The following is a 15,276-nucleotide window of genomic DNA, read 5'->3' on the forward strand; positions in this document are numbered from 1 at the left end:
TCTCTAGGATTTAGGCACATGTCAGTAATACACCCAAATAATTAAGAAATTTCCTTTAATTGTCATTCTAATTAATGAATTAATAGGCTACATAGAAAAATTCTGGTTCATTATAACTCACATCAGTTTTTAAGCAGATTTGGTGAATTACTACCAAACCCATATGCAGACACATTCAGTGTCAAACCAAGATCTGAACTCAGTTTATAGCCATTAGAAATCACACATGCAGAAGAGATTTTTACATCAGTTTAATAAAGCAGAACTTCAAAGTGATGCACTTCCCAAATGAGCCCCACCTACAGGGACCATGTCAGCCCTGCTCAGCTGTAAATATAACCCCATAAAAAATCCCCATTTCTCAAAGGTGTTAAAATTCATTATGCAAAAAAAAAATGAAAACACTATTACACAGCTCAGCTGCAAACAGCCTATGAGATATGGAGTCATCACTAACAAAAGTAAGGTGTCCCTGAAGAAATCACAAAAGAAAACGTGCATTAGGATTTTGCCACTCTTTTTATGCAAGCAGGGAATTTTATTCCAGTAAGTGCTAGCAATAATCCAGCATTCAAAGTTTGGTGAATTAGGCCCTTTCAAACTCTTAGGCAGAATCTACCTTAATGGATTTTTCTTCTACATTCATCTTTGCCCAAAGGCTTCATTGTCTCATTATGTAAATGACCATTTCATATGAAAATTAAATGTTAAAGATGCTTTTTGTAGTTCTTCAATACTGCAAATATCACATGGACATTCACAATAATTCAGACTACGTACAACTTATAGAAAAAGCACCTGCTTCAAGGAATGGAACAAATTAAGAAATAACTTGTTTTTAAATTACGAAAAATTGAAAGTCTTAATTAGAATTAACCCACAGAACTTTCTTTTCTATACAGAAACTCAAACTGGGAAACCCTCAGGCAAAGAAGAGCCCTAAAGGAGGCCCCAAAAACCCCAACTGGGCAGTTCTGGTTTACATCAGGCTTGGAAATAACTAAAGTCAGTGGACAGAAGCAACTCTGCTGTTTGAAAATGCAACACTTGTCCTACCCTTCCTCTATCAGCTTTCTGTATCCTCACAGTGTTTGGAACTTCTTCTTGGACCAGAACAGAGCAGGCTTATTTTAATAATAATTAATAACCAAGTCATACTGATGTCATAAGAGCTCAGGAGTCATCAGACCTCTCATATACCAAATGATTTATACCAATGTATGACTTCACAACCCAAGCAAAGATACATTCAATTTTCAGAAGACAGTGACAGTTTTTGAATGACAGATATAAGTAACATCTGGGTTTCTAAATACAGAAAAAGCCTAACCATTCCTACCTCAAAGCAGGAGTGGTACAATAATCCTAATTTACAGAATTCAACAGACACTTCATGCCTCACCTCATCACATTACTTGTTAATGCTATGTTCTTTTTCACTCTCACAGGCTTGTCATCCCTTCAGAGGCTCATTTCTTGAATCTGATTTCATTTTCTTGAATACTAAAGAACTGAATGCCTTACTTATTTTATGAAAGGAGACAGTGGGCAGAGAGTTCCCTTGAGCAGAGCAAAGGGGTGAGGGTTGTTTTACTCATTCCTGCCATAGTGCCAGCAGCCAGAAAGCCTGCAACTGTTACAAGTCAAGTAAACAGGATTCAAAGTAGTCCCCTCTTATTATTTTTCTTTCACATTTCATTACAGATGCTTCATCTCACACTGAACAACTTCCTAGTTTCTATTTTTTTCCTTTTTTTTTCCCCCTTCTGTAGGACACTGTCAGGTAGATTTAGGACTTCATTGAAACAAGGCTTTACAAAATTCAAGCTGAACAGAAATCTTTTATAGAATCTATCAGGTTGGAAAATATCTCAGGAGGTCACTTGGTTCACCCTTGTGCTTGAAACTGGGTCAAGGCTGAACTCAACCAGCTTCTGGAAGGTTTTGTCCATGCAGAGCTTGGAAATCTCTAAAGATAAAAGTTCAACAACTTTGTCTGGACATATATATTTTATAAACAGCCTAGTGTTACAGGAGGAAAAACTAGAAACTGATGAGAAACCATAAAACAGCTGATGTCTTTGATGAAAATACCAGAAATAAAGCTCAGGTTTATGACCTCAGAGATATATAGGCATATAATCTAAAGAAATGTGTTGAGGACTCAGTTTCAGTCTACATCAAGATAAGAAAATGAATTACATATAGAATAACCTGATAATGGTCTTTGCAGTTATATCAAGATATTTAACACTGAAAATGAGGATTTGTTCAGCTTATCCCATGACCTCCAGCCCCATGGCTGGAATGATATCTATTTAAACTCCCCTGGCAGCTCTCCTGCCTGCTTTGATTGGAGTCTCCAGTAGCACACTGACAGGACAGAAATGCAGCTAATATTGTGAGCCTCCTCATATACAGAAACATGATTCACCTGAGAAGTGAGAAACCAGAGGATTCCTAACATTTACTGAATCATAATTCAACTTTTTGAGGGTTTTTCCCTTTAAGATGATCAACTTTTTCTTATTGATGAAACACCTATGTCCCTAAATCCTCTTTTCTCAGACTTGCATCACTCTGCACATTCAACACTTGAGCAATGACCAAGTTTCTGCCATGTTTGGGAACCATCTAAGAATTACTAAAAACCTACTAAAAGGATGCAATCAGCTCCCACAGAACCACAGCACTTGCAGCAGCCTAAGCAGGAGGCAATATTTACCACTAATTTCCAAGTTCTCAACTGGTATTTCATAAAGAGCCTCTGAAGACCACAAAAGGTATCTCAGGAAAGGAAATTTGTTGTTAGGTGACTTAAGTTCACCCTACCAGTGTTCCTCATTTCCAATAGGAAATAACTTGGGTAGTTCTAAGTAAGAGGCTGAAACCCCCAGAGTTCCCTCCCCTAAATTTGGCACCTGAGGTGAAGGAGAAAGTGGTGGCTGCAATCCAGCAGCTGAAGAATTACAGGTGAAAAAGCAACTCTCTTGTAACAGGACAAGTGCAGCTGTAGGAGAAGCATTTAAGAGTGCTGCTGGGTGAGAGGCTGGACATGTCCTTGGTCCTGGGCTGACCCCACAGCATGGGCAGCAGGAAATGGGGGATTCTGTCCCTCTGCCCTCTCAGGTGAGATCCCACCTGCAGAGCTACCCCCAGCCCTGAGCTGCAACTCCAGAAGGACTTGGAGCTGCTGGAGTGAGTCCAGAGGAGGCACAGGATGAGGAGGGATGGAGCAGCTCTGCTGGGAGGAAAGGGTGAGGGAATTGGGATTGTTCAGTCTGGAGAAGAGAAGCTTTGGGGTGACCTCACTGCAGCCCTCCAGTACCTGAAGGAGCTGACAAGAAACATAGAGAGATATTTTTTTTATAAGGGCCTGGAGTGCCAGGACAAGGGGGAACAGCTTCACACTGACAAAGAGTGGATTCTACTGGATATTAGGAAGAAATTCCTCCCTGTGAGGGTGGAGAGGTCCTGGCACAGGCTGCTCAGAGAAGCTGCCCCATCCCTGGAAGTGTCCAAGGCCAGGCTGGAGCAACCCGGTCTCATGGAAGGTGTCCAGAGCAGGGGGGTGGGACAAGGTGATCTTTGAGGTCCCTTTCAACCCAAACCAGTCCATGATTCTAAGAAGCATCTTGTCATCAGTTCATGGAGAATTCTACTGGAAGTTCCAAGTCACTCCTGCCTTTGAAGTACAGGTTCAGCAGAGACTACTGAGGTGTCCTCCCAAAACAAGCACCACAACTGAATGCCAGAGTTGTGAAATAATTACTGCTCTGTGAATTTGAGCAGCCACTTGCAGCTCTGCAGCTTTATAAACAGGAAGTGTGAAGCTCTGCCTTCATACCTGCTTTCATCATATGACAGAGCCCTGAAGCCATCAAATACTGGCTGACATAACAAGCCTCACTGTAGAATCTAGACTGTCTCCACTGTGGATTCTATTCATTCTGATAGCTAAAAAAAAAAAAAAAAAAAGGCCGAGAGAGACTTCTAGGCATTTTCACCACACGCCTCTGAAACTCAAGATTCAGAAAAGCACAGGTTTGTACCCATAGAAAATAACATATCCTGAAGAACCTTCACCTCCCTATCATGGTCAAGCTCTGGTTTTCAGAAAATAAAGCAGAACAATGCCTTTCGTGGAATACAGAAAGAAGAGAATAAACCACTGAAATGGTTCCCTGATTGTTTTTCCTAAAATGATGTCTGGGATTTTAAAAGTTCATTTCATAATCTGGAGTAATAAAAAGCAGTTTTCCATGGGCTGAAGGGCTGAGTCCATGGATTTGTCACCAGGCTGAGATTGACAGCCTCAACTAGATGATTATATATTTGCACAAGTTCTTCATCCTTTTGTCAGATTTATGACATCTGTACGCTTGAGGATGTTAATGATCAGACACCAGATATATTTGCCTTGATTTAAATAAAACAAATGCAGCTATTTTTCAAATTCAATCAAGACACAAAAGGTCATTAGCAAGATTTATCCTCTGCCCATCACACAACATTAGTCACTACTGGCACACACTCATCAACCTCCTCGTGGGTTAGAGCAGGATTTTGTTACTTTGATGGGCTTGGTGTTCTCCAGTTGCTACCATCTCAGAGACACACAACCAAGGAAGAAAACTGCCTTTAAAAACCATTATTCCATAAGCTCTCCAGAGGCAAAACCGGTGGGATTGATACACCTGCAAGTTTTGCCTCGCTGTTAGCTGGCTTTTTAACAGCATGTACATTTTCCAACAACAGCACTGCTTCTGTGCTTTCATTTTGCTCTTTTTCTCAGAGATCACTGAGCACAGGACCAAACACAATTAAATGGATTTATCAGCAGTCACTCATTTCTCCAAATTCAAAGCTCACTGACCATGCTGATGTTGTGGCAGTTCCCCTTCTTCCACCCTGCACTCATGGAACAAAAATTTTACCTTGCTTTGAGTAGAAGGAAAACTCTGCCTTTCCCTCTGGCCCAAATTTGACAGATCCATGACTATTCAACAACATTTCTTTTAAGTGTTTCCCCAACTCAATATTTAGCAGAGAAAATTTAGCTGGAAACAGCCTGAATTACATCTGCTCCAAGTAGAATTGATAGAAGCTTTGACTACAGATTCTACAGCTTCATAATTCAAAAGTATCTACATAAATTTCTGCTCAGTCTACAGTTACCTTCTCAAAGTTACTGAAGCAGAACACATTAACAGCCACTGGAAAATACAGTCCATAGGGATCTGAAATAAACTGGCCACCAATAACACACAGGAAGCTCTTTCCTAGAATTATTAAAATATTTCATATACAACACAGGGCAGTGCAGGAGCTGCTATGCTGGAAGTGATAAAAAGTTCTTTTTATAAAGTCTTATTGGCCCAAAGACAGCCCTTTGAGGAATTGGGTGTCAAGATTAGCAGCAGAACTAAAAGATAAGTCAGGCTTTAAGAGCACCATCTCCTTGGCAAGGCCAGAGTACCCAGAGCCTGATGGACACAGGGGTGGGAGAGGAGTGGGAAATCCAAGACAAACACTGGAAAACCCACCAAAACAGGACCCTGGCTGACTTACAGCACTGCCCTAGAAAGAAAATTGCTGTTGGAGCTGAGGCCTAAGAAAAAAGCAACAAGCTCAAGAGCCACAGTACCAGTTCATGCCACCACAAATTTAGTTTGATAAAATAACTGACAATTTTATGCTCAGTCTGGAACAAAGCACTCCTGACTTCACCTCCAATGACCTGCCCAAGGATTTCACCTCCTCACAGAGAATCCATCCTCAAAAGGAGGTCTGTGGGGTCAGGAATAGCTCTCCCCAGTTCTCATTTCATACCTTTCCCACAGCAACACTGCTTTGTGCCTCTGGCTACCATAAATAAGATGACCACAACTGGCAAAATTCATAAAAAGAGATGTCTAAAATAGCATCCCTTGCTTTCCACTGCCAGGCAGCACAGGCAGAGACAGATCTCAGGGAGGTTGAAGTGACTCCTGTGACCTGCACTGGTGGCCACAGGACAACCTCACCATGCCCATCCACACGGCCACGTCACCACAGCGGTGTCAGCTGCCTGTGCCACGGAAAAGGAGGAAAATAAAACAGCACGACTGTCTCCTCTTCAAGGGTGGAAAAGGCCATCAGCACCAGCACTTTCATCTCCCTGAGCAGAAGTTACATTTTAGCTACAGTTGCTTATATTGTGAGCCTTTAACCACAACTCCCCTCATCTTCACAACCTTTGGTTACTATCAAAATGGAATTGCAGTAAATGAAATTGCTTAAAAGTCAGCCTTATTTTCTGAAGCTGACAGAAGCAGAGGGTTTTTTTCCAGATATTCTGAACAAGTGAAATTCAAAGGGGTGACTCAAAAATATGATCACAGCATTCTGAATGATTGCCACAAGTACAGGTAACCACTACTGATTACTCATGAAGAATTCCCAGTAGAAAAATTTGCACAAATATCACCTAGCATAAAACTTTCTCAGCATTTAACAACGTTAGAGAAGGTGGATCTAATTTGAGATAAATGTATTTGGCTTTCTTTTTTTAATATGTACATTTATCCATTATTTCTGTTTGTGTCCACTGAAATGTCACAAGTACCAGCAAGGTTCTGGGGAAGTAAGAATGGTCTAACAAATAATGTTTTGATAACTGGCCTGTTTTATACATACAGTGATTCACTGGTTAAGTAAACAACAGAGTTATTTAGCAAAACACCAATTTATAACAGAGTGCCTAAAACAACCTTTCTGGTCTCCTACAGAAAAACAGTATTGAAGGTCTCATATAGAGAAGAAAAACATTAAAAAAAAAAGTATTATATTCACTGCACAAAAATAATTTCTTTTTAAGAAGAAATCAATCGTCCTAATTGTGAAGCATCCTGATAAGCTTCCTTGATTTTGAAGCAGTGTAAGAGTTTAAATCTAACTTTAAAATTCAAAAACAATTGTTTTTCCTTATTTAGGAACTTTGGAATATACATCGTGACCAAATGACTGTATTTTCCACCAAACAGCTTATTTCAAACACTTTCTGATATATTTAACTTCACACCTCTACCAAGCTGCATTTATAACTCCAGCTCTTCTAAAAATACGTGCACCAAAGCTTTCAAAGACTTCCCATACTTTCACTAGCAGTGAAAATTCTTCAGGGCTGTTATGTTTAGAATCTGTAACACGAGTGACTTTGAATCATACGTTTGTTTCTCCTGCTCGACACTACGTTGCTCCATTTCCCATCTGACACGGCATCCCTCGGAGGCTCCACCAGAAAAAAGAAAACTAGGAAATATTTAACAAAAACCCCATTTCAGGTCAATTTGCTTCTTTTTCAGTTAACACCCAGTGGTTCCTCCCAGTTCTCCCTTATCACTCCTGACATGCCTCTCACATGCAAGCAGGAATAAAAAGGGCAGCCATAAATTGGCTTGAGCTTATGAATTTTATCAGGGCTTTCAATATCAAACAGGTGAGCTGCTTTACCTGCACTGCATCACGTGAACTCACAATAGGGCAACAATTACAGACACCTGTCCTCCCTGCAAACCATCTACTGCTGAAAATTCCTGTCCCTCTTTGTCCTTGGACTTGGCTATCAGTTCCAGAGCCACGGAGCTTCCAGGGTGTAGCTTGCTGTCGCCTCGGAGCCCTGCAGCTGCAAGCATTCACCATTCAGCTTGTTTATGTCTTCCCTTCGCTAGTTCCTCTTTAAATCCTCCGGGAGGACCCTAAACCGGGCTAAAACAGCGACATCAGCCCCGAGCCACGCACGCCACATCCATCTTTCCATGCGGAGCTGCGGATGCGTGATCCCCGAGCACGGGGAAGTAAACACGAGGAGCGGGAGGGACGGCGGAGCTGTGTGACAGCCCTGTCACCCCGGGATGGCAGCGCTGCCCGGTTCATCCGGGCTGCCCTCGCACGGCCGAAGGCCCGGCCGAGAACGGCACCGGCGGCGGAGACCGGGCCCTGCCGGGGCCGCGTTAAAGGAGGGGGGGGGGAAGAGAGAGAAATAAATAGATAAGGGAAATAAATAAACGACGGGCTACGGGGGAAGGGAGAAGGGTGCGGGGAAGGAGCGCCCGAACGGCGCAAGTGCCTCCGCGCGGGGTCCGTCATGGAGGTGCCGCCTCACCGCCCGCTGGCGGGGGGCACCTCGGGGGCCCAACCTCCACCCACCCCTCCCGTCCGTCCTTCCCCGCCGCCCTCCTCTCACCCCTCCGCAGGGCCTCGTCGTAGCCGAGGAAGCCGATGCGGGACTCCTTGGCGCCCATGGTGCCGCTCAGTCCATGGCCGCGGCGGCGCCCGGCGGAGCCGCTACCGACGGGGGAGGGGGGGCGGGGCCGCCCGGGGGGGGCGGGGGGGGGAGGAGGAGGAGGCGGTGGCCGCGCGCCCGCCCCGCCGCAGCCTCCATCGCGGGGTCACGTGGGGCGCTCGCGCCGCGTCACGTGGGGCGCGGGCGGGACGGGGCGGGGCTGCGATTGGTTACCGCCGATACCCCCCCAGCTCCCCTCAGGGGGAGCCGCAGCAAACGGTCCGGGGTTCTGCGGGGCTGCGGCCTCGCTGGTGCTTCTTGGGGTTCGCTCCTCGGCCGCAGAGGAAGGAGATGTGACGAGGAAGGAGCTGGCTCTGCCCCGGCACAAGCTTTTCGGAAGGTGTCGCTTGCGAAAGCTGTCAGCGCTTCCCGTAGCGTGCACCGGAGAGAGGATAAAGGCTGCGGTGCGATTGGGCCCCCGGCGGAACGGCCCCAGGCTCCTGTGGGAGGGTGAGAGCCGCAGTACCCTCAAAGCGCAGAGGGAACGGCCCCTCAATCCCCTTGATCTTCACAGGGGATCAGCCCTCAACCCCCTCAAACCTCACAACGATCACCCCCTCGATGCCCTCAACGCCGCACAGGGAACGGCCCCCTCAATCCCCTCGGTCCTCACGGGGAACAGCCCCTCAGTCCCCCAAAACCTCACAGGGATCGCCCCCTCAAACCTCACAGGGAATCAGCTCCTCGACCCCCCAAAAATTCATAGGGGATCAGCCTCTCAAACCTTAGAGGACCACCTCTCAGCCCCCTCAAAGCTCTCAGGGGGAGCAGCCCCTCAGCCCCCTCAAACCTCTCAGGGCACGGTGGTTCTCCTCAAAAAGTCCTCTAAGTTGCAGGGCTGCAGGCATGGAGTGACAGTAGGAGGTTCCTGTTCCATTAAAATGTCTTTTCTCTGTCTGAAACAGAAACACGGGCCGAATTGTAAAAGGATTAAAACCACCCCTGCCCTTTGCTGCTCTCCAGCATGTTTGCTTTTAGTATTCAGCCCAGGACTGACACAGAATGGGAGGATTTCCCAAATGGCCTTGTTACAACATTGAGCCTGGTAACCTACCCAGGGTCACTCCCGAGCAGAAAATAAGGAGTTTGAAAGAAAACACCGATTTCTAAGGGCAGCTTGTTCCAAGGATTGTTCCTTCGCTGAAACAAAGCCTGTGAAAACACGGGTTGCGAGTCATTCCTGAAGTTACTGTTTCTGCACGGACTGATCTTGCCACATCGGAGCTGCAGAAAGGTCAAGCCCGAGTTGCTTTCTCGCTGATGTAAGTTCATGCGTAGGTATTTTTATAGCAAACATTCCAAACAAATTTCATATCTGATATGCAAAGCCAGGAATGCTGCTTACAGAGACACAGGCTCCAAGGCCAAATTTTTCCTCAGCTACAAACACACTACAAATGGAATAAGCTCCATAAACCCTCCTTCTATCTTTTCTGATTTTTTTTTTTTTTAATCTTAGATTTGTGGCATATCAAAAACCATATCATTTTCAAGCATAGAATCTGCCACAAAGGCACCTTTTACCTCTCTGGAATATAGGCCATGAGGATGAGGGGGAGAACTTAAGTCATTTTTTAAAAATATAAATTGGTGGAAATATACTTCACCCATCAGCCACCGGTTATGTATTTATCATTTAAAAAGTAAATGTAAAGGTAGCAGAGGAATAAGAGGATATATATCTCCCTGGGCATATATATCCTCTTATTCCTGCTCGATATTTCTTCACAACATAGTTCCTCACCAAGCAGCTCTCAGTTTAGATACAAAATAAACTCTTTAAAACATCTGAGGATGAATTCAAGAAACGTGACGTGTCAAACAAAAGCCTAAGCTGGCAATACCAGAAGCAGCTGGAGAAATCTTTTTTATTTTGTGATTAAGTGAAATATTCCATGGCATTCCTAGAGCCATGCTCTGTTTGTGATGGATCCCTCTCTTAAAAGTATTAATTATCACCTGAGGAGATGGGCTTTAATTCCTGACTTCTCTGTCTTGTTCCTGTGTGACCTTACATCCAGTAATAATATTTTAATGTTTTGGTTTCTCCTCTGAATTACAAAGATAATGACAGAGTCCCATTTTGCCTGGAACAAGCAGCGCTGGGACACAGCCAGCCCCAAACTGGCAGAGCAGTTAGAGAAAGCAATTAGAGCAGGAAGCAGCTTCAGTGGTGGGGTAAGGCAGCTCACACCAATTCCTGCTGGTTTTCAGGCCAATTTCTCCATGACTGTTTATCCTCAGGCTCTTACTAGAGAGCAACAGCCAACCCCTGAGTTCCAAGGCTCACCAGAGACCTGACCTGACACTGCCAGGCATGTTTTGTCTACACCCAGCACGAGGGACCCTGCCAGGACAGCTCTGACCCGATGTCTCTGCAGCCACCACAGTTGGTAAAATTATTCCATTTTTATCTCTGATGTCAGAACCTCTGCTTGTAGTTCATACAAACCCTGCTCTCAGGCAGCAGAGATTATCAGGCAGTATAGGGGGTCTAGTGACAGCTAAATCATGAAAAAAATGGATGACTGAAATTATAATTACGAATCGGATCCTGCCAATAGCTTATAGTCACAAACAGCTGACTGGGTATTCAGTGCAAATAAGGAAGCAGAACCCTCTAGTGAGGAGTTCCTTCTACTCTGGGCAGGAAAAGGGATAGGAGTGATGGTTCATAATGATGGCTAACATTTCCTATTAACCAAAAAACCCAGACCTCTTCCAAAGAAAATGTATGACACTTCAAGGAAAACCCAACTAAAGTGGCACCCCTCATGTCCCAGAGGTACAGAGGGTGTCCAAGAGGCAGCAGAATTTTGTTTGAAGAACACTTCAAAATCATCTACTGGATCCATTGTACACACCACGGCCTGCACCAAATTTAATCACAAAGATACTCTGGATTGGAAAGCCAGGCTGGAGTCTCCCGATGGCAGTGGCTTTGTTCAGATTAAATTAAGCATGTTCTCAAAGGCACTGAAGCAGGAACCCAGAGATAAGGCTGTGTGTGCTAACTCTGGATTAGATCTGGCAGTAAGTTTTTACTCAAGTCCTATTGGGGAGCACAAGATTATAGATGCTGCTGCTCTTTAAATGCTGTGTCAAAGGTAAATCAAATTAAGATACCTCGAATTTAGACTTGCATTAGATGAATTGAGCTCCTGTCGTGTCACAGAGAAGTGCTATGTATGCAAATCGAACTGGACACGTGTCCTTTGGATTGCTGGGATTTATTTAATTATTCGCTAATCAAAAACTAATTCACAAGCACTTAGCAAATACCTTTAAGTGTCTCTGCATCACTGTCAAGGATGGGAGGCAAAGCAGGTGCTCACTGCTGCACAGGAGCTGTGGGAGAGCCTGGCAGCACAGCGGCTCTCGGGCTGCACGGGGGCTGCTGCCGTCCAAGGCTACAGAGCAGGGAAAAATCCCCACCCTCCAGCTCCAGCTCAGCCTGCAGCAGGCATCTGCAAGGAGAAAGGGCTTGCAGCTGCAGTGCCTGAAGTCAAAAGGGATGAGCCAAACAACAGAGGAACTGCTGCAGCGGCTCAAAAACACTTCTGACAAGAGCACCGTAAGGCCTTAGGATTTCCTGATTCACATTCACTAAAACAGAAGACAGAAATGCAACTTTGCTGTTGGCCTCTAAATCTGTGCCTCTTTCCCCAATATCTGTCTCCCTACCCTGGGATATTGTTAATTTTTTAAGGATTGTTCTTGGCACTGGACAAACACAGGACAACTTTTCCCCCTTCCTACTTCAGACAGCCCTGATAGTGTGGCAGAGCACATCCCAAGTACCTGAGAAGAGAGATCAAGATGCAGTAAGAGGATTCAATCAAATCTGCAATGGTCAGAGCTAAATAGTTTCATATCTAATTACAGTGAACTGGTAAATGAGAAAAATACCCTGAATCATTATCTTCCAGTTTGATTCTGAAGTTATCAGCAAGAGAGGAAATACAAAAGGCTTCCTCAAAGAACAACAGAAAAATATTAAAATTGAAACTTCTATCACATCTCACATTTTCTAGGAAACAAGTGGCTTAGAGTGGTGGCAGAGGGTGTCAGATTTATATGAACTCTGAGGGAAATAAAAGGAACAGGTTCTTACCAAGTCCCTCCTATTGTTATCACGTCAGCTGTACTCCCGCACTATTGCCAGCATGAACTTTGTAGTGGAATACTGCAGGGGAAAATTAAAAAAAAAAATTAAATGAAGTTAAAATCATCCCCCTTGTTGAAGGGACATGTTAATGAAGGCAGCAGCCAGGGGACTCTCAGAATGAGATGACTGGGATTTTTTCCCTCATTTCCAGTTTGAGGGCACTTCTCTTTTCACACCTGCCCTAGAGATCCCCTCTTCCCAGCACTCTCCTGACTTTCTGGAGCAGCTGCCCATGTCCATCCCCCGACACAGCTGCCCCTGCCCCAACAGCCAGGCCGTTGCCCTGGCATCACACCCTGCTGCTTCCCAGCAGCAGCAGACACCTCATCCCCTCCTTTTTCCTGGTGAGTTCCAAGCGGGGCGGGGACACGGGAGAGAACAACGCGTCCTTCTGTCCCAGAGGGCTGAGCTCCGGTGACAGTGAGGTGCGGGGGTGACAGCCCTGCTCTGCACACCCACACGTGCCAAACTTCCTCCTGTACATCAGGTTGTGGCAGATACGGGAACAGGGCTTGGACAGCACTGCCCAGGCTCTGGAAAAGGCAGCAGGGGAAGTGGGAGCATCCCTCAGACCTCATCTGAGCAGTGGGCTTACCTCTGTTTAATTCTGGCACCCCTTTATGAGAGAATTAATGGATGTTTCTGCTGAGCCACCACTTACCCTGGATGTTTGTGTTCAGGGAGCCCGTGACAGGTTTAAAGCTGCTGAGAAGTGCTGCTCACATTACTGCTCAATCCATAATTTCAGCTCCTGTTATTAATAGTGGCATCTCCACAACCCAGGAAAGCAAGGCACGTCACACGCACTCACAGCTATTTTAAGGCTTGTGGGTAAGCAGTCCCCCACTTTTCCTGCAGTTGCCTTTGAAAGACAGAGAAGAAAACAACATAAGGCACCCTCCACTCTTGATATTCTCCTAAGCAAGGCTTCCCTGTGTGTGGAAGAGTGGCACAATCACACTCTAGGTCCACAAAGAACAGTGACAAACTTTTTTCCTGGCAGACTTTGCTGATGCTCCTCCAACCCAGGAGTGATGAGGTGCCACAGCTAATGGCAGTCACGAGATAAATGTAATGGATATTTATAAAAATATCACGTCCTTCCCGATTTTCTATCAACCTGTTTGATTAAGCCTTATACAGGGAAAGTGTGACAGAATTAATCAGCCTGCTGGAGTGCACACTAAGGGAGCAGATGAGCTTTGGCAAGGCTGTTGTTAGCACTGAAAAACTGTGACAAAAAAGAGGCAGACTGCAATCCAGACGCATGTCATTCAGAAAATGAGACATGCTATGATTTATCAACGTACCAACAATTGATGGGAAGAGAGATCTCCTGTTTCAAAGTGTTGTCTCTGTGTAGATTAAGAGTAGTATCTGTCATCAGGACACAATGGGAAAAGAAATATGTTTGATAAAAGTAATCGTGTGCTCTCCTGTAGACAAAAACCATAGTGGTGTTGAAATGGAGGTAAAAGATTTCTCTGCAGTTCCATCCAGGGCAGTAAAGAAAAAAAAAAAAAAAAACAACAGCATTGTGACAAGAGGAAGTGCAAGTAATTAATACCAGAAGATCAAATGAAAGGAGTGGCTTTGCACAAAGTGACTAATGTTGACTCTGCTCCAGGAAGGCCCAGATTGCATCGTGGAAAGAGGAGCTTGCATGGCCCCAGAGCACAGCGGGCAGGGACTCGCCACGGTGGCACCACGGGACACCTCTCCCCTGCAAAGAAAGAGCTGCTTTCTTCACAGCTCAAAGGCTGCTGCTCACAGGGTCCCCAGCACTGCAGCAGTTTGATTGTTGTGTGCAGAGAAAGCAACACCAAAGCATCAAACACGGACCAACTCGGGGAGCATTTTGCCAGCAGCTGATACAGTGGGAAGTGCATCTCAAAACAGCAGGGCAGCAGAGCAAAACAAAAGCCACAGAGCCAGGACTGTTGTGTCATTTGGCACATCCTGGCACTTCCCTTAATTCTGCTTCAGAACTTGCAAGGGAAGGCCAAAGCTTCTTATTTGCTAATTAAGGTTTCACACGATTCAAACATTGAACAAAGGACATCCCCAAACAGAGAAACCTGCCAGCCTTCATGCCCCTGCCAGCAGGCTGATGTCTCAGTTCTGTGCTCTCCCAACACAGAGCGAAAGAGCTCTGGACAGCGGCATATCCAAATGTACACACACACATTTTCATGCTGGCATGCACACATTACCTCTGATTGGGTTCCAAAAGTTCCACCTCCCTGTTTTTGTTAAGGACACTCCAGACACCCTACAGACAGGGATGAAACAGGCATTAAAACAGCAGACCTCTATTTTATGGTGTCATATGGCTAATAATAGTAATTAAGGATCTTAAAGTCCTTTATCAAGAGGCATTATCTAAGATGGCATCATGCCTGTAATCAGAGTCAATGAAAAACTGTTTGATCAAGCCAAGAAGGCAACTAAAACAGTCTGATGAGTTGCCATCTGCTCAAGCCACCCACCCCCTGAATCCAGCAGTGAGCCACTGCAGGACACTGACAACCAGGTTGTTTTCCTGTCATTTCAGCTGAACCCTCAGTGCCTGTTGATGTGCTCCTGAGGACTCCCAAGCCCAAACATGACCAGATCACTGCTGGACACGTAGCTCCGACAACATTTTGCCTTGCCACTTTTGTGGATTGATTGTGCCCATGCAGCAAGGTAAAGCTTTAGGGGTTAAACAGAATTTTGCCCACCATATTGAGTATTTACATGTATATTTATTTTGTAAAACATATAGTTAATTGATCAATAA

The 15,276-nt window shown here is 45.1% G+C and overlaps 1 protein-coding gene across 2 annotated transcripts in view; it reads right to left on the reverse strand.

Annotated features, from left to right (window-relative positions):
* Positions 1-8,303, reverse strand: part of USP32 (ubiquitin specific peptidase 32) — a 62,916-nt gene extending 54,613 nt beyond the window's left edge. For both annotated transcript variants that reach the window (XM_062507340.1, XM_062507339.1), the window contains exon 1: positions 8,228-8,303. In XM_062507340.1, coding sequence (XP_062363324.1) covers positions 8,228-8,285 — 58 coding nt within the window. In that variant the 5' untranslated portion in view covers positions 8,286-8,303. The remainder of the gene's footprint in view (positions 1-8,227) is intronic.
* Between the last annotated feature and the right edge of the window lie 6,973 nt (positions 8,304-15,276).

This window comes from Cinclus cinclus, chromosome 22 (assembly GCF_963662255.1).
Source record: "Cinclus cinclus chromosome 22, bCinCin1.1, whole genome shotgun sequence".
Lineage (NCBI taxonomy): Eukaryota > Metazoa > Chordata > Aves > Passeriformes > Cinclidae > Cinclus > Cinclus cinclus.